The sequence below is a fragment of the Rattus norvegicus genome, chromosome 16, assembly GCF_036323735.1.
Source record: "Rattus norvegicus strain BN/NHsdMcwi chromosome 16, GRCr8, whole genome shotgun sequence".
NCBI classification, from domain to species: Eukaryota; Metazoa; Chordata; class Mammalia; order Rodentia; family Muridae; genus Rattus; species Rattus norvegicus.
Genome location: NC_086034.1, coordinates 75,581,568 through 75,604,522, shown reverse-complemented (window position 1 = coordinate 75,604,522; position 22,955 = coordinate 75,581,568). Strand labels below are relative to the sequence as shown.

The following is a 22,955-nucleotide window of genomic DNA, read 5'->3' as shown; positions in this document are numbered from 1 at the left end:
CTCTCTTCCTTGTCACTCTCTCCCTCTCCCCTCATCTCATTCGTTCCCCTGTCCTCTTTAGTATGCATCAGCACGTCAGGGAGCCCCAGTGGGACCCAGCCCAAGGAAAGGAAGCCCAGAAGGCCCTGACCTTGGCCACTGAGCTGTGTCTAAGGCCTGCACTCTTCATAAAGCAACAGTATAAGCAGCCCCTGCCATGAAGGAACAGATTCTGGAGGTCCCAAGGCCTTTGTCTTTGTCCAACCTCTCTTTGGCCAGTGGACATGAGTGGGGCCCCACTTCCACTCAGCCCAGTGTGGGGGCGCAGAAGCCTGGACGTTAGGCCCTTCCTGACTCCCGGCTCTCACAGAGCAGAGACATCTCTTCATCTTTAGAAGTCAGGCTAGATTCCAAGCTGCTTACTAACTCTGAAAATCTTGTCAACTGCGGGACATGTCGTCTGGTGTCCCACACTGCACTATGCACAGCTCTGTGGTGACAGCAGTGCTCCCCAAGCTGCTAGTTGTAAAGGCTGCCCCCAGCTGTGTACATGTGAGGCACAAGGGCACCCAAGTCACAGCTTGTGGTACCACCAGGGAGCGGGCAGTATCAGGGGCAGGTGAGTTCTAGAGTAGGCTGGACACAGGGCTTCCTTCAGCCAGATGGGGCCTGTGCATGCCAAACCTCCCCATTCTCCCTCACGTCCTGTGTCTCCTGAAGCGTGCTGTCTGGCCCCATTGGGTGTGGGGCTCATCTATCGATCACGTCCTGTCCCCTTTCTTTCTGCCTCTGACCTCATCCTGACTACTCATTCTCTTGTACTTCCTGTTCTCCACTGTGTCCACCTGGCCAAGTGTACAGAACTGTCAGATTTCACACGTGCATGTCACAGAGGACTCCTAGACCCCCCCACCCCCCTTCATGGCTGTCTCCATGGGCATCCATTGCGTGTGCATGGCGTGTTGTCTGCATTGCCTTGTGGCTGCTGCTGATGCGTATGCTCCACCCACTCTTCAGATCCAGAGGGTTCCAGAACAGTGATCCACAGCTTTGGGGATTGTAGCTGGCCTCTAGGAACCTGATTGGAACCCTATGGGGAGCCCTTATGTAAGCCAGCTCCTCCTTCACAGAAGGACAAAGGGAAGCTGAGAACATCTGTAAGCTTTGAGAAGTACATGTGACTAAACGCTGGATCTTTTGGTGTGTGCAATGGGCTTCTTGATATTGCCCATGCTGTCAATTGAGTTAAATCCACTGATTGTTTTCATGCCTTTAAATTAACTTAACATTCATGGAACTGTCAGACTCGTAGAGTTTCTTGGGTCTGAAGAAGGACTGTTGTCTCCAATCAGACCGGAAGACTTTTAACACTCAGCAGGCCCCAATCCACAAGTGGGACCAAGTCTCTGTGTGTTCTGTGCCTGCGGTAAGGCTCTGTGGCAGTTGGCCAGACCATTTGGCTAATCTATTTCCAAGCATCAGCTGTGTGTTAGGTGCCGTTCTAGGAGGGGAGTGAAGCCAGTTCTCAGACAAGACAAGGAAACAAAATTCTGCCTCTGTGAAAAAAAAAAATCCTCTGTGGTGATAGCCCATGAATAACATGCGTGAGAACATATAGTGTGTTCTATGGACTATGGGAGTCGATGGGCCAGAATAAGGGGACGTGTGGGGTTAAGTAGCGTAGTAGGCTGGCTGTATTTGAACAAAGGCACAAAGATGAGGGAATGAGCCACATGTTATCAGGAGGGAAAGAACATTCCAGAAGGGTGGCATGCCTGGTGGGCTCCCAAATAGTGAGGAATGGAGGAGCTAGGTGATAGGGACAGAAAAGACAGAGGCCTAAGAGACATCAGGAAGCCAGCCATAAGAGTATCAGAAGAGCCTTGGGTTCTGTGGTGGGGTTTGAGCAAAAGAACATCATCTTCAAAGGTTCCTTCTCCCTGCTTTGCTGAGTTAATTGCTTCTGAACATCTGGTTTCCCTGTGCAGCACACTGAGCCTCACGCACTAAAAGCCCACAGATCTCCAGATGAGCCTAGGCCCTGAAGCCTGCGGGCATGTGGCCCTCAACAGGGGCAAATCCCATACACTGAGCTTTGGCCTGATCCTTTTTGCTTCCAAGGCATCAGGATTGGCTTATATGTGGTTGTCCCGCCCTCATCCCTGTCGCAGGAGACTATCTCACACCTGATGTCCTTCTGGTCAGAAATGAAAGGGTGCAAGGGATCTGGAGAGCAGGGAGGAAGAGGTACCGGCTCCCGCGCCATCTTTGTGTGTCCTCTCACAAGGACTCAGAGGTTGTCACCATCACCTCAGTTTCTGAGAGATTTGCCTCATTCCTCTACCTATCTCTATCTAAAGCACAGGGACTCAGGGCAGTGCCTGCAGAATAGGAGAGGGTAAGGGGAGGAAAGTGGGGGTCCTTATTTAAGAGGAATCTTCCCATGGCAGCTTTTCCTGACCTGTAGACCGGCACTGTCGTGAGAAAAGAGAGCTGGCCCAAAGGCTAGTTAGCTTGTCCTACATAAGAGGGGACCACCCAGACCCACAGAATAAGCACAAAGAAAAAAAATGCCTAGAAGAAAAAGAACAACAGAACCCCCAAAATAACCCCATGTTCTAAAAAGATAAATAAATAAAACCTTATATAGAAAGAAAAAAAAAGCAGGTATCTCATACCGTCAGCTCCATCTGTCTTGATGTCTGGTTGGAAATAAAATTCATTTATGTCAACTTTTAATGATACAGCTAGTGAAGGTGACTCCTGTCTGGGTCCAGGTTGCCTGTCCACACTGTTTGTTTGCTATTAACATTAAGCTAAGAGGATGGTGACAGCATGCAGGTTAGTACAGACCCAGGGCAATGAGCTGATAAGAAGAAAGGTCACCTGGACTTTCTTCCCAACTCTCCCAACTCTTCCCTCCCAACTCTCACTGGACTCACAAAGCCAACACAGGCCTGATCTGCAAGTAAAGCCTCCTCAATAAACCCAAGAACGAGGTGACACCAGAGGAGCTGCAAAAGCCAGCAGAGGAGGAACTTAACACGGACTCACCATGCTCCCATAGTCAAAGGAACATGAAGCTCTCATCAACCCCAGCAAGAAGCTCCTGGGCTGGGGGAAGCCCTCAGAAAGCAATGTAACATGGTGCTGGAGAATGTGGACCCAGGGCCCCGACAAGAGTAAGTAATCCCCACGAGTCAACAAGGACCTGATACGGAGAAAGGCCACCTGGAGTCCCGCTCTCCTCTCACTCAACCAAAGAAGCCCAAACAATGTGGTACAGGTATACGGGTTACTGAGGGAAGACTCGGTCATTGTGTCCCCAAGGTAAGGAAGAAAGGAAGGGGAAAGAAAGAAAGGCAAGCTAAGCTGTTGGCTTGCTCTGCTTCAGGCCTATGGATGTGACTGCTCTCTGATCCTCCTGGGAGACCTATACATTGGAAGATGGGCTGCTGACCCAAGTGGGACAGGACTGCAAGAGTCCTGGAAAGACTGGCACTTCTGAAACTTAGGTGTAGATCCTCCCAGGTTCTTCTCTACCCTTGGCCTAGTGAGACAACACACTGAAGGTACACAGGCCATAGGGACCATGGCACCACACTAACAGTGATGTCCGTCCTCATCAGTTCCATAGTTGCTGAGATTCTCAGACTAATCCTAAGTCTGAATGAATGGGTACGGCCCTCTGAAAATGGGAACATCCTGAAAGCAGTCACCTACAGTGACAACGAACAGAAAGTATATGTGGGTTTTCTCCACTCACACCTAACTTGGATGAAATTTCCACTCACGTGAACACCATGGATGCTTCAAGGTGGAAGAGTTACAGATGATCTCCAGAGCCTCTGATGTTTAGAGGGGAGCAGAAGACCACCACCCTGAAATATTGATGAGGTTCCTGGGATGACAGAATGGCTGTATCTGATGACATGTTTATGATGTACACCAATTCTTGCCAAGGTCTGGGGGTTAGACATGCCAGGCTTTTCAATGGTGCTGCCCAAAGCTGGAGACTCATCTCTGAACAGCACTTTGTGAGAAATGACATGGGAAAGTGAGAGTCAGTGTGTCCATGAGACACGTGTGAAGTGAGTCCTTCGATGACTAGATTTGGCTCAAGGGAAGCCCAGGTGATCTCCCCAGGTTAAGGGGAAGACGCAGCTAAGCAGCTTCAGAAGATATCAGGCAAGGAAGGAGACATCTAACAAGAGTCAGAATGGAGTCGGATGGCAGTGGAGCACACCTTTAATCCCAGCGCTTGGGAGGCAGAGACAGATGGATCTCTGTGAGTTTGAGGCAAGCCTGGTCTACAGAGGGATTCCAGGACCGAGAAACCCTGTCTTGAAAAACAAACAAATAAACAAAAACAGAGAGAGAGAGAGAGAGAGAGAGAGAGAGAGAGAGAGAGAGAGAGAGAGAACACTAGAGTCCCTTGGAAGGTCTCCTGCAAACTTCAGCTGACTATTCCCCCAAGGCTAGCCTGACCATTCAGACGCGAACTAAGGTCAAAGAAGGGTCATGCTTCAGAAAAATGGAAATAATCAACCCAAGCTGGAGCGATGCGTAAGATCTGCCCAAGAACCCCTGAAAAGAAAACCCAACAAGACCAAACTGCTCCCCAAACAAACTGCTGTAACAGAACAGCAGCCAAGGACGTACAACGCTACAAAAATACCCAGCACCCAAAAAGGTACAATGCATGATGTCTGGCAGCCAAAGATGACCAGAAACCAGAAGCAGGGAAACTGAATCAGTAATGGGGGGTGGGGAGAGACAGACTGACACAGATGCGCAGACAAGGATGGCAGGCCAGTCCAAGCAACTGTGATTTTATATTCAAACCACTGTTCCAAGTGGAATTCAGTGGTAGAGCGTTTGCCCAGTGTGCGCAAAGACCCTATCACCAGGCCCTCTCCAAACTGAAACACAGGGAGGAGAGGAAAGACGTAGAGTGCATCAGTGAGCTATGGGACAATTCCGAAAGCATATGTGCGTCTGTGTGTGCACATATATGCATGGGTACATATATATGCGTATATGTGTACATGTTTACACATATGTGCTGAAAGGATTCTAATGTGAAAATGATAAATGCATTGATATAGTATAATGTACTCCCCATACATAGGAACTATACTGAGGCATACCGTAAGCAAACTGGTAGATGTCTCCTAGAACACAGTATGAGCACGCAACCAATGGGTTTAAAGTAAAACACACTGTCAAAGAAGCAAGGCAGGCAAGGCTCGGAGCGTGCTCAGCAGTAGAGAGTTTACCTAGAATATGTGAGACTTAGGGTCATTCCCCAGTGGTGGCAGAGAGGACAGGAAGGAGATTGAAAAACAAGGGGGAATGGAGAAATGGGGAGGAGGAAAAAATGTATAATATATAATATATATATAATATATATAATATATATATCTCAATGCTCTCAATCTCACTGCTCAAGAAACAAGATGACAGGCAGATCTCTGTGTATTTAAGTCCAGCCTGGTGTAGCAAGTTCCAGGCCAGTCAGGGCTTCATGGTACATGACTGAGAGTCCACCTCAGGAGGGGAAGAGGAGGAGGAGAGGAAACTTCAAAGCCAACACGGGTTTTATAGTAAGTTGGAAGCCAACGTGGAGTACATAGTAAGGAGAGAGAAAACAAGTTCAGTGAGCACGCCTGTAATGTCAGCATTCAGAAGGGAGAGGCAGAAAGTTGGCCTCAGGTCTCAGCACAGCTTGATTTATAAAGCAAATTCCTGGTCATCCATGTACATAATGAGAGCCTGTCTCAAAAAAAAAAAAAGTTAGAAACGAAATTAGAACAAAAATAAGATTCTTCCAGACATGCAAAAGCCGAAAGCATTTGCCGGGAGACCCACAACAGAAGCAGTGTTTAAAAAGAGAACGTGCGTGCGTGCGTGCGTGCGTGCGTGCGTGCGTGCGTGCGTACATCTCCCGGCCCTCCAGCACAGCACCTGTGGGAGAACCAGACACTGGTGAATGTGTTTTGGCAGAGCACACGGAGGAGTAGGGATTGAGTGGAGACGGTGCTGCTAGACACAGAGCATGGGAGAGCCAATGTCCAGAGCTGAGAGCCACTCAGCAAGCCATAAAGGATAAGGTCTAGAGACTGTGGGTACTGGGAAGGGGCTGGCTGACTGAGAGGTTCGAATATTAGGCTTGGAGGAGTAGACAGCTTGGAGGCTCCTAAACACTGTAGCCCTACCTCATGTACACATGCATCCAAGTGAGACACACAGACACACAGACACACACACACACACACACACACACACACACACACACACACACAAAAGCAAACCCTTCGCTTCTTCTGGGTCTTTAACAATTGTGGGCACATGCCAGGTCCTCAGACACACTGTGCCAGTTAGAAAAGTCCATCTCCAGATTGGCACCTACTCTCCTGAAAACGAACGGACCTCTTTTTGACTCCTGGATGCAGGAGGGGTTGGAGCACCTCTGAGGGGACACTGACGACCACCCAACACGCAAACTCCCCATGTACAGGCATGCCTACTCATAGTCACGTCTGAACACCAGGGAGCCAAGGTCAAGGACTCACTTCCAAAGCAAAGAACAGCATAGGGGCAGGCTGCTGGCCTCAGGCTGTGCTGGGTCCCCGCTGAAGCAGAGCTGGGTGGTAGCTCAGGGCCTGTGGATGAAGCGCTGTGGGCAGGTGTGCTGGAACCCATGGTGCCCTCTGACCTTGCGCCATTTTTGACCCCTTAGAACCCTCACCTGTGCCACTGTAGATCATTCAGAGTTTGTGGAACCAATATGCACCTTGAGGAAAAGTCACTTCAATGCCAAACCAGAAGCCTGTTTCCCACTTGACCACCGCACTGAGGTCTGTGGATGTTCAGTGTCCCCTGTCAGACCCCTCCAGGGCAGCCTTGTTACTGACCCTGATCCTGGGTGGGCTGCGCTCTCCCCACAAGGTACATTCCCAACAGGACTCGAAAGACTGAGCAAACAAAGAGCATCCTTTACTCCGCCAGCCACGGAGACTGGGGCTTTCATCTGATCGATCAGGACAGATCGGAGCACAAGTCCTTTGGATAAAGCCTTCTTTATCTAGTGCTCCGGGCTGGATAAGAATAAATTTCAATCGTGTTTCTTTGCCCTCCAGCAAAGGAGCCCCCTTCTCTACCCTCACCCCTTGGCTGCCCCCATCCAGGTCAGAGCCTTGTTTCTCTTGCCAGGGTGTCCCGGCATTAGCCACAAGGTCTGAGCTTTGGACTTGGAGCTTGGAAAGCCCCCGCCCTGAATGTGCATGCCTCTCTGTGGCCGTGCCTGTGTGTAAGTGTGTGTGGTCCTGCACGTGAGCGCGTGTGACAGGAATCGCTTCTGGAGCATGTTGCCCTCTGTCTGCCTTTCCAGGTTACTCCTCGCTGCAGGACGAGCTGCTGTCCCCCGCCTCCCTGCACTACGCACTTCCCTCTCCACTGTGTGCAGACCAGTACTGGAACGAAGTGGCCGTCATAGACGCCATCCCCCTGGCGGCCACGGAGCATGACACCATGCTGGAGATGTCTGACATGCAGGTGTGGTCTTCGGGCCTCACACCCTCCCTGGTCACTGCTGAGGACTCCTCTCTGGAGTGCAGCAAGGCCGAGGACTCTGACGCCATACCAGAGTGGAAGTTGGAGGGGGCACACTCAGAGGACACGCAGGGCCCGGAGCTGGGCTCTCAGGACCTGGTGGAGGACGACACAGTGGATTCAGATGCCACAAATGGCCTGGCAGATTTGCTAGGTCAGGAGGAAGGTCAGAGGTCAGAAAAGAAGAGTCAGGAAGTCTCAGGCACAGAGCAGGACACAGAGACTGAAGTGTCTCTTGTTTCAGGCCAGCAGCGAGTTCACGCCCGAATCACAGACTCACCCTCAGTGAGGCAGGTGCTGGACAGAAGCCAGGCCAGGTAAGGATGGTCTGTGGGTCTCTTCTGTCTTCCTGGGCTCTGGGGCCAACTATCCTGGCACTTCCTGGGGTGCAGGCAGAAGGTCTGGATGCTGCTCATCCTGTATTCTAAACATGAATGCTTCTGCGGCCACCAGCCATCAGAAAGGAACTATGAGCTGCAAAGGCCAGTTTCCTACCATTCGTGGCCAGCGGGGGGGGAGCGGGGGGTGCAGAGAGGATTTGGGACAGGGTACTGTGTGCCGGGGAGATGCCCTGATGGAGTTGTGGCTGTACCCTGGTACTGGGGCTTAACGCTTTTGGGTTCTTGACACCACAGTCTTGTATCTCTGCAGACACTGACCCCAGCACTGTGCTGAGTATAGACAAAGGCTCCGGGCTGGCAGAGAGGAGTGCAGGCATGAGTTGAGTGTGTCCCCGCATTGGTGTAGGGACGCTTTCTCTGATCTCGTCCTTTAGCTTTGTGAGGTCTCTGTAAAGCATGGCGCCTGTGGTTGGAGCAGGCAGTACACACCTCAGACCCATCAGGGCCATCCCTGGGGTCCTCAGAATGAGCCACTGCGGGAGGACGTGTTTGCATAAGGAGATGGCAAAGAATTTGTGTCGCTTCCTAAAACCAGGCTTTGATCTGTGGGAAGACACGGACAGACCGAGTTGCCAGGGTCATAGCGAAATGCCTGGGGCCCCTGTATGGCCACTCACTCATGCAACTCTTCCTGTCTGCTGGGCACCTCTCTGCCAGAGCAGCGGGCTCACTGAAGGCAGGTTCTGACCTGGTCCAACCATTTCCTGGCTGTGCAGCGAGATTGGTCAGCATCCAGTGTGGATGGGTACAGTCCCTTCTCTCACTCATTAACCACGTTTACTGAGCTACTATGCGTCAGGCTCCTGTAAAAAGGCAGCGAGGAAATCAGAGGAATCTCTGCCTGCAAGGATGTTCTAGTGGGGAAACTGACAGGCAACAAGATAACGGAAACATCATCAGATTTATAGCTGCCCTTTGAAGTCACCAGGGCCTCGTAATCATGATTTCCAAAGTCACGGCTTCAACTACATAAGGCAGCCGCACTGAACAGGCACAGACGTTCCTCGCTGTGCCTTAAACAGTGCAGTAAATGCCCCTTTGTATAGCATTTCTGTCCTGTTGGGAATGGCAAATAGAGGCACGGGGACCCCATAACCAGCTGTAGCCAAACCGGCTACGTCAGCAAACCGTGTGATAGAAAGAACCTGCCTCGGTGAGTGCAGAGAAAGAGCACAAGAGGGTGGTTCTCAACGTGCATACACACGCACGGGCACCCATACACACGTGTGCCCGCACACATGCACACGTGCATAACACATTAGCATGAATATGGAAAAATAGGAAATTTTAAATAAGAAGGTAGAGATAAACTACAAACAGAAAATTAGCTGGGTAGCGCCCAGCGATGGGTAGAGAGGCAAAGCAGGGAAGTGGGGCGTGAGGCGGGGCTCTCTGTGGAAGGGACTGTGATCAGAATTCCAGGTGAGGGGAGAGAGAAGGCCCTGAGTGGGTGGCAGTCCCACAAGACTGCAGAGACCGGAAGGGTGAGCCACGGGCGTAGAGGAAAGCGACCCCTGGGTCGTAGGCTGTCAGGTAGACTGTACCTTGACTTACACCAGTGACGATGAGAGAGAAGATCATTGCTTCTGGGGCAGAGCAAAGATGAGAGCAGGAAGAGAACTGGGCTTGACGTGTTAGTCCGTGGGGTCCCCCAAAGTCTGCGGTTGCCTCTGGGTGAGGCAGAAGGCCACTGTGGAGGGCTTTGCCCAGAGGGCAGCCTGATGGTGACCAGGAATGGTGTTCAGGAGACAGCATTGAGAATGCTGGGTTCCAGATGTATTTTGAAAGTCTAACCAGATTGGTTCATTGGCTGATATAACATGGAGAGTAAGAGAAAAAAGCAAAGGGACACCGAGGGCCAGGTGTCACTCGCTGATGAGTGGCACAGGCACATGTGTGCTCTGGACAAACTGTGGGGTAGAGTACGTGTTGTGAACAGACCATACATGTGGCTCTGAACCCTGGGATGTTCCGAGGTGTAGAAGTCCTGGAAGCTAGGAAGCACTAACAGGGTCTCCTGAGGCATGCTCCTCAGGAGGCACATGGCTCTCCAGAACCCACCAAAGAGCACCTCTGGAGGGGAAAAGAGTGGTTGCTTTTCCAGATGAGGACTGTCCTGTGTGGGTGAGCTGGAAGGTAGAGAGAAAGAAGGTCTGGAGGATAGGAGGTAATGGGCACGGAGAGCCCAGCGACGTGGTCATTACTGTGAGGAACATGCTCTGGGAGCTGGAGAAGGGAAACAGTCGCATAAAGGGAGGGATTCTGCTGTCCGTGGCCTCTCCACCTAGAAGTGCAGCTGGACCATGTACACATCTTCACAGGCTGGTGACAGTCTCCCAGCCCTCAGGATTAGAGGACACTACAGGCCACATCCTCGATAAGCCAAGGCCAATGGGGAAAGGGGGCGGGGGACAATACCTCAGAGCCGAGGCTGAAGTTGAACAGCTGTACTTTCTCTCTCCCTGGCCACCTGTCACCTGTCCCGGACCCCAGAACAGTGGACTGGTATAAACAGGGTTCAGCAGCATCATATCCACAAGAGGCCGCACAAAGTTCCTGGCAAGAGGAGGTCACGCAAGGCCCACAGTCATTCCAGAGAAGGATCACCACCATCCAAGGGCCGGAGCCCGGCACACTTCAGGAATATGAGCAGGTGGTGGTGTCCACCAGGGAGCATGTGCAGAGGGGGCCACCTGAGAGCGACAGCCCCAAGGCCGGGAAGGACCCAAGTCTGTGGGCATCGGAGAGTGCCTTCTCTCAAGAGGTGCAGGTGAGAGTCTCGGGGGGGGGGCACCTCGCTTGTTCTTTTATGTGTTTGCTCTTTACTTAGTGTGGAGATATGTATGTGCGCGGGCCCATGATGTAGCGGTAGGCATCATGTGTGTAGAGGTCAGAAGACAACGTTTTGGAGGACTCATTCCTTTCTTTCCACCTCTCCATGGGTTCTGGCGATCAAGACTCAAGTCGCCACACGCTGTCACCTGCTGAGCTATCGAGCCATACCTCTTGTTCTTTCTCCTTTCAGAAGCTCAGGACCCGAGTCCCGAGCCAGGTGTGTTTACTGGTGGTGATGTCACTCTCTACCCTTTAGCCATCCTGACTTCTCCTTTGGAAGGGAAGGGCTCATACCACAGTGGTCGGCATCCCTCCCTACAGCTGTGGTGTCGCACACTCACACTGGACTGCTGACGTCCCAGCGTGTCACCGGCCTCGCTTGTGCAGTCGTGCTTGCTCCTTCCATCCTGGCTCCTGTCTTGCCTTGTTGCTCCGGTTTTTTGGGTTTGAAACACGATGTAGCATGGGGGTGCCTCACCCTCTGGGGTGTTGAGATGGCAGATGTACACCACAACTCCTGGCTGCGTCCATCACACTCTAGAGAGCCTGGGGCTGAGAGAAGCGTGTGCTAGGACTCCGGTGGCCACGTAGGGACCACTTTCTCTGCGTGACCACATCCCAGTGCTGTGTTTTGTGAACCCCCGTGTCCCTGTTGGTGATAGAGTGAGCGGAGGACCCCCAGCATCCCTTCCCTCCAGAATGTCATTCTGGGCCTCTCCCTCTAGCCATCCTGGCCCTTCCTCTCCCTCCCTTGACCCCGCTTCCCTTTCTCTTTGGTTTTGCCTTTTGTTGCCTTCCCTCCCACCCTCCTTCTCCACTCTCCAGTCCCACAGTCGTGACCAATCTTGCTTCATCTGCACAGGGACCCTCATCTTCTCTCCCCACATAACCTTGTGAACACAGATCTCCTGTGAGTTCTTGCTGAGTGTGCATTCTTACCATTCTGTAATGGGTGTGCTTAAGACGCACGTGACCTGAGCCCCTCATCCAGTGCAGCTTCCTCAGCCAGCGCCACCTGTCCCCACCTCACCCTCCCTTCCCCTATCCTTTCTCTCTGTTCTTCTCCCTGGCAGAACACCTTTGGTAACTCCAAAGACTCCAGGGTTCCTGAGACGCTGCTCTGAGTCACTGCTAGGAATCACACCGGGTGTTTGGTACAGAAAGCCTTCTGCCAAGTGTGTGTGCTGGCACGAGTTAAGCAGCCTGTCATTTTTTTAACCACAGACCCCGTCCTCCCAAGCTCTGTCCAAACACAGGTGACAGTCACTAGGACAGCTCTGAATCCCCGGAGACAAAGCCAGGCAGTCATTCCCCCTGCTTCCTCTGCCCCGTGGAGGAGAGAGGCTGAGCATAGAAATACATTCCAGATGTAGATCGTGTGTTTGACCCCTGAATTTATACAGGAAGAAAGCATAGGGAGTGGTTAAGGGTCACAGGACGAACGAGAGCTGGGAGTGTCCGGATTTCTTGGTTCCTAGACCCACACTCTTGTGGCCAGAGAGTCACATAACCAACTTAGAAATGGAAATCCCACTGCCTCAGTATCCTGAGACCCGCCCAGTGGTTCTGACAGGCCTCCAGGGATGATAATGCACCCTTTGAGGGAAATGGTTCCACTTTCATTAAACCTCTTTGTCATTGGGATTCGTAGTGTGAATCCTAAATGACTATAACCTACCTAATTCTTCTAGGAAATGGGTGGAAATAGGAAATGTCCCAAGTTGAACTCTGTGTGTATGTGCTTGTGTGCACGTGTGTGTACACATGAGTGTACATGCTAGGATCAAGCACAGTGCTTTGGACATGTTCTGCAAATCATTCCATCTCTGTTAATTCCACAACCCTCGGTTCTTCTTAGCTCAGCTAGAATGAAAGATTCCCTTGCGACCTGTGGGTTTTGGATGTTATGGGGATTTTTTTTATTTCTAAGCCTTTTCCCTTACATCATCTTCTTATGTAGACATCCTACCATGACTCCATAACCTTTGACCTTCAGCTAAAATGGAAAAAAAAAAAACTGAAGACCCTAACATGGTAGGATGGCGGACGTGTTGACCCGTGAAACAGGCGGATGCCTGCAGGGTGGAGCACATTGAGTGGTGCTTGCCCTTGTCTCACACAGTGGCTGTGTTCACCAACGCTGTGGGAGCCACACAGCATCCTAAAGAGCACCCAGGAAAGCACAGTGACCCCTATCTCATGAGGCCTGGGAACAGATGCCTGACTTTCCTGAGCCCCCGTAGTGGTGATTTGTAGCGTTAGTTTACTGTGTCCTTAGGCTGCATTCTCCATGCTGGCGCGGGCTAACTAACACTCAGAGGGGGACAGCCTGATCCAGACGATGAAATCCTCAGCTGCTACCACGATTGCCTTTGTGAATCCACCCCCTGAACACACCTGCGATGTGAGAGAGTCCTGTTCCGTGAGCCTCTCCACCCAGCCTGAGGAGAGCCTTTGAGCTAGGCCTAAAATTAAACCCCAGTTCTACGCTGACAGGAATCGCAATGGCCTAGCACTTCTTCACTTGACTGTGTCCGAACAAACTGCTCACCCACCCTCAGGTTTTTTGTTTTTGTTTTTGTTTTTGTTTTTTATGACCATGTCGTGACTGTGCACTATTTTTTTTTTTTTTTGGTTCTTTTTTTCGGAGCTGGGGACCTTGCGCTTCCTAGGCAAGCGCCCTACCACTGAGCTAAATCCCCAACCCCTTGTTTTTTTTTTTTTTTAAATAAGCCCTAACTTTCCCGGTTATTATGGGGTCCAGACCTGGCCAACATCATTCTCATCATGGCAACAGCGGCCCACAAAGACACAGAACATAGCCACATTCTCGGGACATCTTGTCCTATGGAGTCCCTACGTGAGAAGCGTTCCCTCTGGCTCCCGTAGACAAGCCTGGTGTCCCTCTCCACAGTGACTTTGACATGTGCTTCCTGAGCCCGAGTCACACCACCTGCTGTCTCCCTTCCTCCCAGTTGGACAGCTCCAGCAGCTGGCTTGAGAGCTAAAATTACTAAAATTATAGAAGGCTGACGTCCTCTGGGGTGTGAGGAGAGATCCCAGGCCGTTTGGCAGGAAGGACATTTGGGTCGTGCCGTCCCAGCTGAGAGAGTCGCTCTCGGGGGAGATCGCTCGGTCTCCCGTTTAGAATAAACAGGAGATACGGAGGCAAGAGGATAAAGAGACAGAATGGAAGGGACTGCTGGGGGATTCGGGAGTCCGAGAGGAGAATGAGAAATTGGACTTCCACAGCAGCTGATCCCCTGGTGTCCCTGGTCCCCGGAGGGCCAGGCTGGTGAGGAGAGGGAAGGGAGGACGATGTGGACCTTTATCACGCAGCTCCTGGTCACTCTGGTGTTGCTAGGCTTCTTCCTGGTCAGCTGTCAGAACGTGATGCATATTGTCAAGGGTTCCCTGTGCTTTGTCCTAAAGCACATCCACCAGGAACTGGACAAAGAGCTGGGGGAGAGCGGGGGCCTGAGTGACGACGAGGAGACCATCTCCACCAGGGTGGTCCGCCGAAGGGTCTTCCTGAAGGTAACACCAGGCAAGCGGCAGGGTAGGGGGCCCGGACCTCAGGGGCCAGAGGACAGTCTGAGGGGACCCTACGGTGCGTGCGTGCGTGCGTGCGTGCGTGCGTGCGTGGGTGCATGCGTGCGTGGTGATGCTGAGAGAAGACCAACTCGAGTCAGGAGATATGACGAGCGCGTAAGGGCAGGAAGGGCCTCTTTGGTTGCGGTCTGTGCTGGGAGCCACAGCCACTTGTAGTACCTGGCTCAGAACTGCCCCAATACCCAGCAGTGGGTAATGAAGGAAGCTCAGCTCTGGGACTTAGGATGTCTGTTCTAGGAACACAAGACACCTCTGGGGCTATGATGTCCACGGTATTCCCTCCCTTACTCCTCTTGGGGGGCCTTCAGGAACTTGTACACTCACGTCATATTGTTGCCATCGCAATGATCAGACACGCAAAGCTCCTGCGGGTTCTGGCTCCCGCCTGCCTCAGGGCTCATGACCCAACATGGTGCTGGGACAGCATGAGAGCCTTTGTTTGGCTGGGACTATTTGCTGAGCCTCAGACTTGACCGGACACGGCTGTTGCTGCCACTCCCTTGTATGTCCTCGCCTTCTGCTCTTATTAGGAAAATCCCACTTACCGGACTGGGTCTGTCCCTTCTTCTAATTCCAGGGGGATGAGCTTCAGAATATTCCAGGAGAGCAGGTGACAGAGGAACAATTCACAGACGAACAGGGCAACATTGTCACCAAGAAGGTAAGGGCAGAGCCTCTGAGTTGAGGAGACGCTGAGGTGAGACCAAAAGCAGAAAGGCAGAGGAGCTCAGCTTAGACCGGCTTCTCACTGCTGCCCTAACAGGGTAGGCGGGCTGTGGCCCACCACCTCAGGGATTCGGGGTAACTCAGGAGAAACGAGACCTCTGGGTCCCTTGCAATCGGAACACTGAGGGCCTTATAACCTCAAAGCCTACCTCAGCATGAATCAGAGGGATCAGCTTCCATGAAACACACAGCCCTAACCTGTGAAAGCTGGCCCTGAAATGTGCTGTGAGAGAATGGGGAACTCTCCTGTGGAGCTCCCGTAACAGACTGGCTGCAGGAACTTGTTAAAACGGCAGCATACCTCAGCGTGATAAGCTTGCGTAGCCTGGCAGGCACTGCCCCGTAAAGCGAAGGGAAGGAGCAGGATATAGCCCGTGTGTGTTTCACTAGGGAGCTGTTCACATAGGGAGTGAAGGCCCCTGTCTGTCCCCGCCCCTTCCTAAGGGCCTAAGCCATGGTTCATGTTCATCTCCCATTCTGGGTAAATGAACACAGAGCAGAGGAGTGGCACAGACGCATCTAGATTAAAAGGGTCACCTCTGTCCTCGGGCACTGGAGAGGCATGATAGTCAACATGAGCCTCTATCCATTCCGGGGTGCAGAATGGGATGTGGGAGGCTGAGGCAGCACTGCGCATGGCCAAGCCAATGGTTGCCGATGCCTGCCAGCAGCAGTGCTCCCCAGTTCAAGCTCCACTGTCATTCCCATGAACGGCAGCAGAGAAAGGCTTCTTCTCGCCTCCAAGGGACAGGAGGACATTGCCCCTCCTCCTGAGGCCATTGCTGGAGACTTGTTCCTCTCAGACTTTGCCCTGACAGTTTGACCAGCCCTCCTTCTCTCTCTCTCTCTTTTTCCAGATCATTCGAAAAGTCGTCCGACAGGTGGACTCCTCTGGTGCCATCGACACCCAGCAGCACGAGGAGGTGATTGTTGAGGGACCCCTGGCAGACCCTGGGGATCTGGAAGCGGACATTGAGTCCTTTATGAAACTTACTAAGGTACCGAGGCGCTGCAGGCCCCTGGAGGCCGCAGCAAGTTCACCTCTGCCTCACCTCTACTTTGCATGCTGCCTCTCGGCTACCTTTCTGACAGACGGTGTTCTCTCCTCTTCCTCCTCCTCCTCCTCAATGTCCTGTCCCTTGTCACTTCCAGCGCGTGCTTGCTCCTCTGCCTATTTGATTCCTACTTTCTGTCTTTGATGCTGTCTCCAGGTGGAGCTAAGAGGGAGTGGACTCCAGCCGGACCTGATAGAAGGCAGGAAGGGGGCTCAAATAGTGAAGCGGGCCAGCTTGAAAAGGGGCAAACAGTGACCTCTCCTCAAGTAGCCCCTTGGGAGGTAACAGTGGCCTTCTCGTCCTTGCTGGCATGGTCCTCGATGAGGTAGCTGCTTGCTGCTCCCCACCCACCCCATCCTTGCACTCCTGTAATTCAGAGATACAACCAGACCCATAGCGTCCCACTCCTCAAACCAGCCTGTCTCTGCCCCTCCACTTCCTCTTCAGGAGAGGCGGGTCCCTCTCCTCTGACGCCGGTCTGCTGGAGAATACACAGAATCAGGGGCTTGGGTTTATTTTGTTTATGTTTTCCTTTATCTCTTTTGGCCGTGTTAGGGGGTGGGGCCAAAGCCTCATGGATTCTAAGTATGCATTCTGCCTCTGAGCCACACCTTCAATCCCTATGCAATTTAGTTATAAACAGGGTCTCTCTATATAGCCTTGGCTATCCTGAGACCAGGCTGGCCTCTAACCCACAGAGATCCAACTGCCTCCGTGCTGGAATTTAAGGCATGTGCCACCACGTCTAGCTGTCTCAGTATAATGTTAAAATAGTGCTTTGAAGTATGAAAAATACTCTGTTGGTCTTGGTATTCCCTCTTAGAAACCCAGCACCGGACTCTGAGGTCGGTGGCTGGGATGCTGCAGAACAAGCTGAGACCGTTGAGCCTGTGACGGTCAGAAAGCACGCTAGGCCTAAACCTGAAGGCTCGCTGGAGTCCTAACCTGCCATAGCTTTAATTCTCTTGCTGTTCTGAGAACAAGTCTGCTCGCTCGATGTCTGAGAAGGAACTAAGTCAACAGATCCAAGGCATAAGTAGTATCTTCTCTGAAAGTGAGAAGGGTCTTCATGGCTAAGGGCTGAACTAGTGTGCGACAGGTGTGCATCAGGGCAGAGGGCCAAGGAGGGGTGGGCCAGGCTATGCAGTGAAGATCTCCAGCAGGCTGCAGTACCCGAGAGCCTTGGCAGCCAGCTCTGATCTTGCCCTCCCTGAAGGGTCCTGTACTGAGCTGCCCCGAGGTCCTTCATTGTGCTCAGCTCGGGGCAGCTCAGTACAGGATGCGTCGGGGTGGGAGACAGCAGGAAACAAGCAAGCTTCACACTCTGCCCCATGCACAGCACTAACTGGGTTATTGCCCTTCCCCCCAACCCCCAGAACTCTCAGGGCCCAAAGCCAAACAGCAGGCAGTCACTGGTTTTCTGTGTTCTGGAGGGAAAAAAAAAAAAAACCAGGGCCCGCACAGCCTCCTGGGCCAGCAGAAGTGCTGACTTGATGCTTCTCAACATATCTCAGCGCTTGGACAATATGAGGATTGGCAGAGCTGATAGGAGAGTAAAATTAGCCCTGACTTCTCAGCAGCTTTAAGGAGGTCACAATATTAACCCCGGCACTGCCAGGAGGGTCTTGCCTATCTGCTGATTTAAAGATTAGCTCTTGATCGTGGCCTGGAAATGACCCAAAGTTTCTAATCATTTTTAAAGGAGGAAGGGAGGGAGAATGTCTTCTTCTACCCTGTCTTACGGTGGCCGCCAGGGCCACTCTGTTGGCTGAGGTTTTACCCATGCCCTCAACAGAAGGTAGCAGCAGGAAGGCAGCTGAAGGACAGAGCAGAAGTAGAATGTTTCATTAACTTGCTGTAGCTGATCTGCAAGGAAGTCGACATGTCCCTCCCCATAACACGCACACACACATATACACATACACACACACACACACAAAACACACATACAACATACACACACAATACACACACATATGCACACACCACACACATATACACATACCACACACACACAACACACACAACACACATACAACATACAATACACATATGCACACAGCACACACATATACACATACTGCACACACACACAACACACACATATACACATACTGCACACACACACAACACACATACACAACACACACATATGCACACACCACACACATATACCACACACACACACCATACCACACACATACACAACACACACACATGCCACACACCACACCACAGACACATACACACATATACATACCACACACACCATACACACCACACATACACACCACACACACACACACACCACACGTACCAACACACACACACACACCATACCACATACACCACACACATATACCACACATACACACCACACACACACACCACACACATATCAACACACACACACACCATACCACATACACCACACACACACATACCACACACATACACCAGAGAGAGAGAGAGAGAGAGAGAGAGAGAGAGAGAGAGAGAGAGAGAGAGACCCCCTGAGCTTAGGAGTCAGGAATTCTGAGCAGCCTGGTTTGAGCCCTCTGCCAACAAAAGGCAGAGAGAGGGTTGGTGACTCCCCAGGGTAGTGTGCAGAGGAGCGTAGAGTGGCAGACTCCTGCCCATGTCTGACCAGAGGGTTGTAGAACAGCAGAGTGTCCCATCCTCAGCAAGAAGTTACAAAGGTGCTTCAGGCTCCGTTCCCACCACGGTTGCCCCCACCCAACAGGCCATCCTGTTGAACCTCGTCATGCCTCTCCTACTTACTAAATGTTACTCGAAATCCAAAATGAGCACCGGGTGCTTCTGCGCCCACCCACTCCCAGACACAAAGACAAGGGTGACCACTGAGTGACCCTTGATCCACCAGATCCACCCTGTCTTGGGTCTCATGCTGTCCTTTATTTTTAATGACAGTGCGGTTCTGTGTTATTTCGCTGTTTGCATTGAAGTTCTGTCTGTCCAGGGGAGATGAGTTCTGAGGGCTCTGGTGTTAATGGCAATGGGGTGGACGTGAGTGAAGGAGCCACATACATGCAATGTGCCACCCTCCCACGGAAATACACAGGCAGCTGATGGAGTCGCTGGCCCAGGAATGCATGACCAGAGACTGACCTGAAAGTAGCCTTGTATTTCCCTAGGGAGCAGTGACTCAGTCTTCGCTAATCCCAGGCCCACACTTCGTGGACCAGAACTACTGTGAATCCTGAGAAGCATCTTAGAGTAAAAACTAGCCTTGGAATCCAGATTCAAGACTCCTCCCCACCCCCATCCCCAAATTGTATGACGTTAAGTCACTCAACTACCCCAGCTTCATACTCCTCAAGGAAAGATGGAAACAATAACAGTTGATATCTGTTACTTGTCAATTAGAAATGTGTGCAGAACAGGGTGTGGCTCAGCCGTGGAGCGCATGCTCAGCCTGCCCGAAACCCCAGGTTCCAGCCACAGTAGGTGTGGCAGGGGAGGGAGGCACAGATAGTAACTATGAGAGGTGTTGTGTCGTGAGGAGGAAATAAGGGTGTATGCACTCTGGCCTTCCATCAGTGACAGGATTTGTTTGTAATGTGACTCAGGGCCAGTCAGTTGACCTTCCTGAGCCTCTCGGCACTTCTGTCCTCACAATATGGCAGCACTTTTCTTGTAGAGTTGCTGTGGAGCGACAGACGCTCTTACTTTTGAGGAAGGGCTTTTACAGAGCGCGAGGGTCAACAGTGATCTTTTTCAGAGCATAGTCCATGTCAGTTAAGTCATCTGGGGTCTTAAGATGCAGACTCCAGGGGCCGGAGCATAGTTCAGGAGTAGACACTTGAGCCTGCGAGAGACTGAGTTGCTGCTCAACTAAAATTCAGGATCTCAGCATCCTTCATTTTACCGTTGCTATGATTACATCATTATACTGTTGCAATGATTACGTGCGTCTTGAAAGTCGAGTTGCTGTGCCTTCTCAAACTTCTCTCAAGCCTTATAGAATACATATATCTAAAAGCAGGCTGAAGTGAGGGACGAGTAGAGGAGGGGCACCCACCAGCAGGACTCTACACTCTGGTGAGCATTGGAAAGACCCTTGTGTCTGAGGCCCAAAGAATGAAGAAGCCAGAAAATTGCATTTCCTGTTTGAGCGGACAAGGCTCATTGGCGCACGGCAGCACTGCTCTTGTACTGCACCTAAGCGTTAAGGTGCCAGGGCAGCTGGGAAAAGAGTATGCATCCAGAAGCTGAGAGTACTGGAGCATAGGCCATGGGGCAGCCCTGGGGGTGCCAGGAGCCCGGGATGGGTACTAGTTCTCGATACCCTCTGCATGTGCGGAGCTGTTCCCTCCAGGACTCTCCAAGGAGCTGAGGAAGGGAATCCCAGTGCCTTTCTCCATTTTCCTTTTAGGGAAACACACAAACAGTGTGGCTTTAAGATTTCCATCCTTTCTGACGATAGGGTATTTTGGGAGAAAAAAAAAAGCTAATGTTTCAATGGGCGGAAGTAGGAAGGCATGTTTTGTCTTGCTTCGTTTAGAGCTAGAATCTGTCATCATTCCCAGGACCTAAGAGTAAGAAGCAAAGGGAGACTGGTAAGAGCAACCGCCACAGATGTGGGGGCAGGCGCCACGGCGTGGCGAGAAAAAGCTGAGATCCTGTCTGCGCAGGCGCTCTGAGCACATTGGAGGGGCCGCCTCCTAAGCCTTGAGAGGAGACCTTTTTCAGAGCGTGACCTGGGGAGGAGGCCTGGCCATAACCTGAAGGCTCCTCCCCTAGAACTAGTACTCCACTCCTGCTCTGCCAGGCTCCAGCTGGACCTGGTTCTGTTCCACTGAAGTCTTAGTTTACCACCCACCTCCCAGAGAAAGGGGCCTACTGATCTCTGAGGCTGAGCCCTCCCCTCCCTTAGGACGAGGCAGTGAAATAAGTGGGAAACCAGCCTGTGTGTCTAGAACCTCTCCCTCATTGTATCACTGAGTAATGCTTAGCTCCAGGGTGGGCATTGTAGGGGCATTGTAGGGGATGCAGAGAAGGGACCCCCCACCCTCCCATTTTCATAATCCTGCCAAAGCAATTGCAAAGCTTGTTAGGGAAAAAACAGCATGGGGCAGCACTTTCCAAGAGCCAGAGACTCACAAGCCCAGCATGCTCCCTGCTCCCTCAAGGCTCCCTGACCCCTCTGTGCTTCCTCACACCCCCTAAACCCCCCTCCTGTCCTCCATGGACCTGTCGTCAGCACCTGCACACATCATCACACTGATGGGTCCTGCTGCTGCCCCATGTCACAGCAGAGGAAACTGAGTTGAAGAGCAGCTGAGTAAGCTGACCAGAGCTAGGCAGCCCGGTAAGGACAGAAGCAGGGTTCAAACCCGGACAGTCTGGCTTCAGACTTCCTGCTCCTGACCCTTGGCTCTCTACGGTGTCTGTTAACCAATGGGTAAAGGGGCAGCCTGAAGTGCTGGAGGACAAGTCTGGGGCAGGAACAGAAGTTGAGCAGGGAGGATGACAGCATTGATGGGAGGGGGCCATATGAGCATACTGCCTATCAGTGGGATAAAAGGAGAAGGTAGCCCAGGAGGGGCAGAATCTCACCTTTCAAGCCGCAGCACAGCTCTCCCTAGCAAGAATGCCTGCCTGGCTTTTAGTCTTTGCAGCTGTAGGCAAAACATTTGACTCTCCCTCCCCCCTGGGAGAGGTGAGTCACGTTGGTCATGCCCAATATACCCACTCGAGGCTCTGTCACCCATAGAGCCTAGAACAGCTCTATGCCTGGGAACAGCTCCTCCTCAGAATGACTTCCAACATTTATGCCACTTCCCAGAACACCATCAACTCTCCTCACCTTAATGGCCTTCCCAGCCAGGCACGGTAGACCACACCGGTCCCCCTGTCACTCGGGATGCTGAGACTGGAGGATTGCCATGAAGTCAAAACTGTGATAAAGAATGGGTTCTGGGCCAGATTGGATTAAAGATGAGTCCCTATCTCAAAACAAAACAAAACAAACCCCAAAACCACCAAAATAAATGCCCTTTTCTTCCTCACCAGCTCTCAGATGCCCACTGATAGAGTCTTCAGTGTTTGCTGGAAGATGTGAAGTTATTTGTGCATGATGGTGCATGCCCAAAATCCCAGCACCTGGGATGCGGAGGCAGGAGGCTGGAAGTTCCAGGCTAGCCTGAACTACACAACAAGACACTGTCACACACACACACACACACACACACACACACACACACACACACAGAGAGAGAGAGAGAGAGAGAGACAGAGAGAGACAGAGACACAGAGACAGAGAGACACAGACAGAGACAGAGAGACAGAGGCAGAGAGACAGACAGACATGTACAGAGACACAAGAGAGACAGAGACAAACAGAGAGAGACAGAGACAGACAGACATGTACAGAGACACAAGAGAGACAGAGAAACAGACAGAAACAGAGACAGACAGACGTACAGAGACACAAGAGAGACAGAGACAAAGAAACAGAGAAAGAGACAGAGACAGACAGAGACAGACAGACATGTACAGAGACACAAGAGAGACAGAGACAGAGAAACAGAGACAGAGAGAGACAGAGACAGAGATTTTTTAAGGAAAGAGAAAGAAGGCCAGCCTCACAGCAGACAGTCCTAGAGGCGGGAATGATGTCTTGCTGTAAATGCCAGGCTGTCAGTTTTGGACCTCACATGCAAAGCTGTTGCTTCCTGGCTTGAGATGTACTATTCTAGAGACGATGCCT

At 51.8% G+C, this 22,955-nt stretch overlaps 1 protein-coding gene across 31 annotated transcripts in view; it reads left to right on the top strand.

The window, feature by feature from the left end:
* Ank1 (ankyrin 1) overlaps nt 1-22,955 on the top strand; it is a 178,641-nt gene that overhangs the window by 152,942 nt on the left and 2,744 nt on the right. For 5 of the 31 annotated variants that reach the window (NM_001395562.1, NM_001395565.1, NM_001395564.1 and 2 more), the window contains 5 exons: nt 7,373-7,910; nt 10,488-10,764; nt 15,019-15,102; nt 16,025-16,090; nt 16,379-16,503. In NM_001395562.1, coding sequence (NP_001382491.1) covers nt 7,373-7,910; nt 10,488-10,764; nt 15,019-15,102; nt 16,025-16,090; nt 16,379-16,477 — 1,064 coding nt within the window. In that variant the 3' untranslated portion in view covers nt 16,478-16,503. Of the gene's footprint in view, nt 1-6,721; nt 6,840-7,372; nt 7,911-10,487; nt 10,765-10,799; nt 14,367-15,018; nt 15,103-16,024; nt 16,166-16,378; nt 22,547-22,955 lie in introns of those variants that run through there. The other 26 variants (NM_001395563.1, XM_039094571.2, XM_039094562.2 and 23 more) reach the window with 17 other exon arrangements.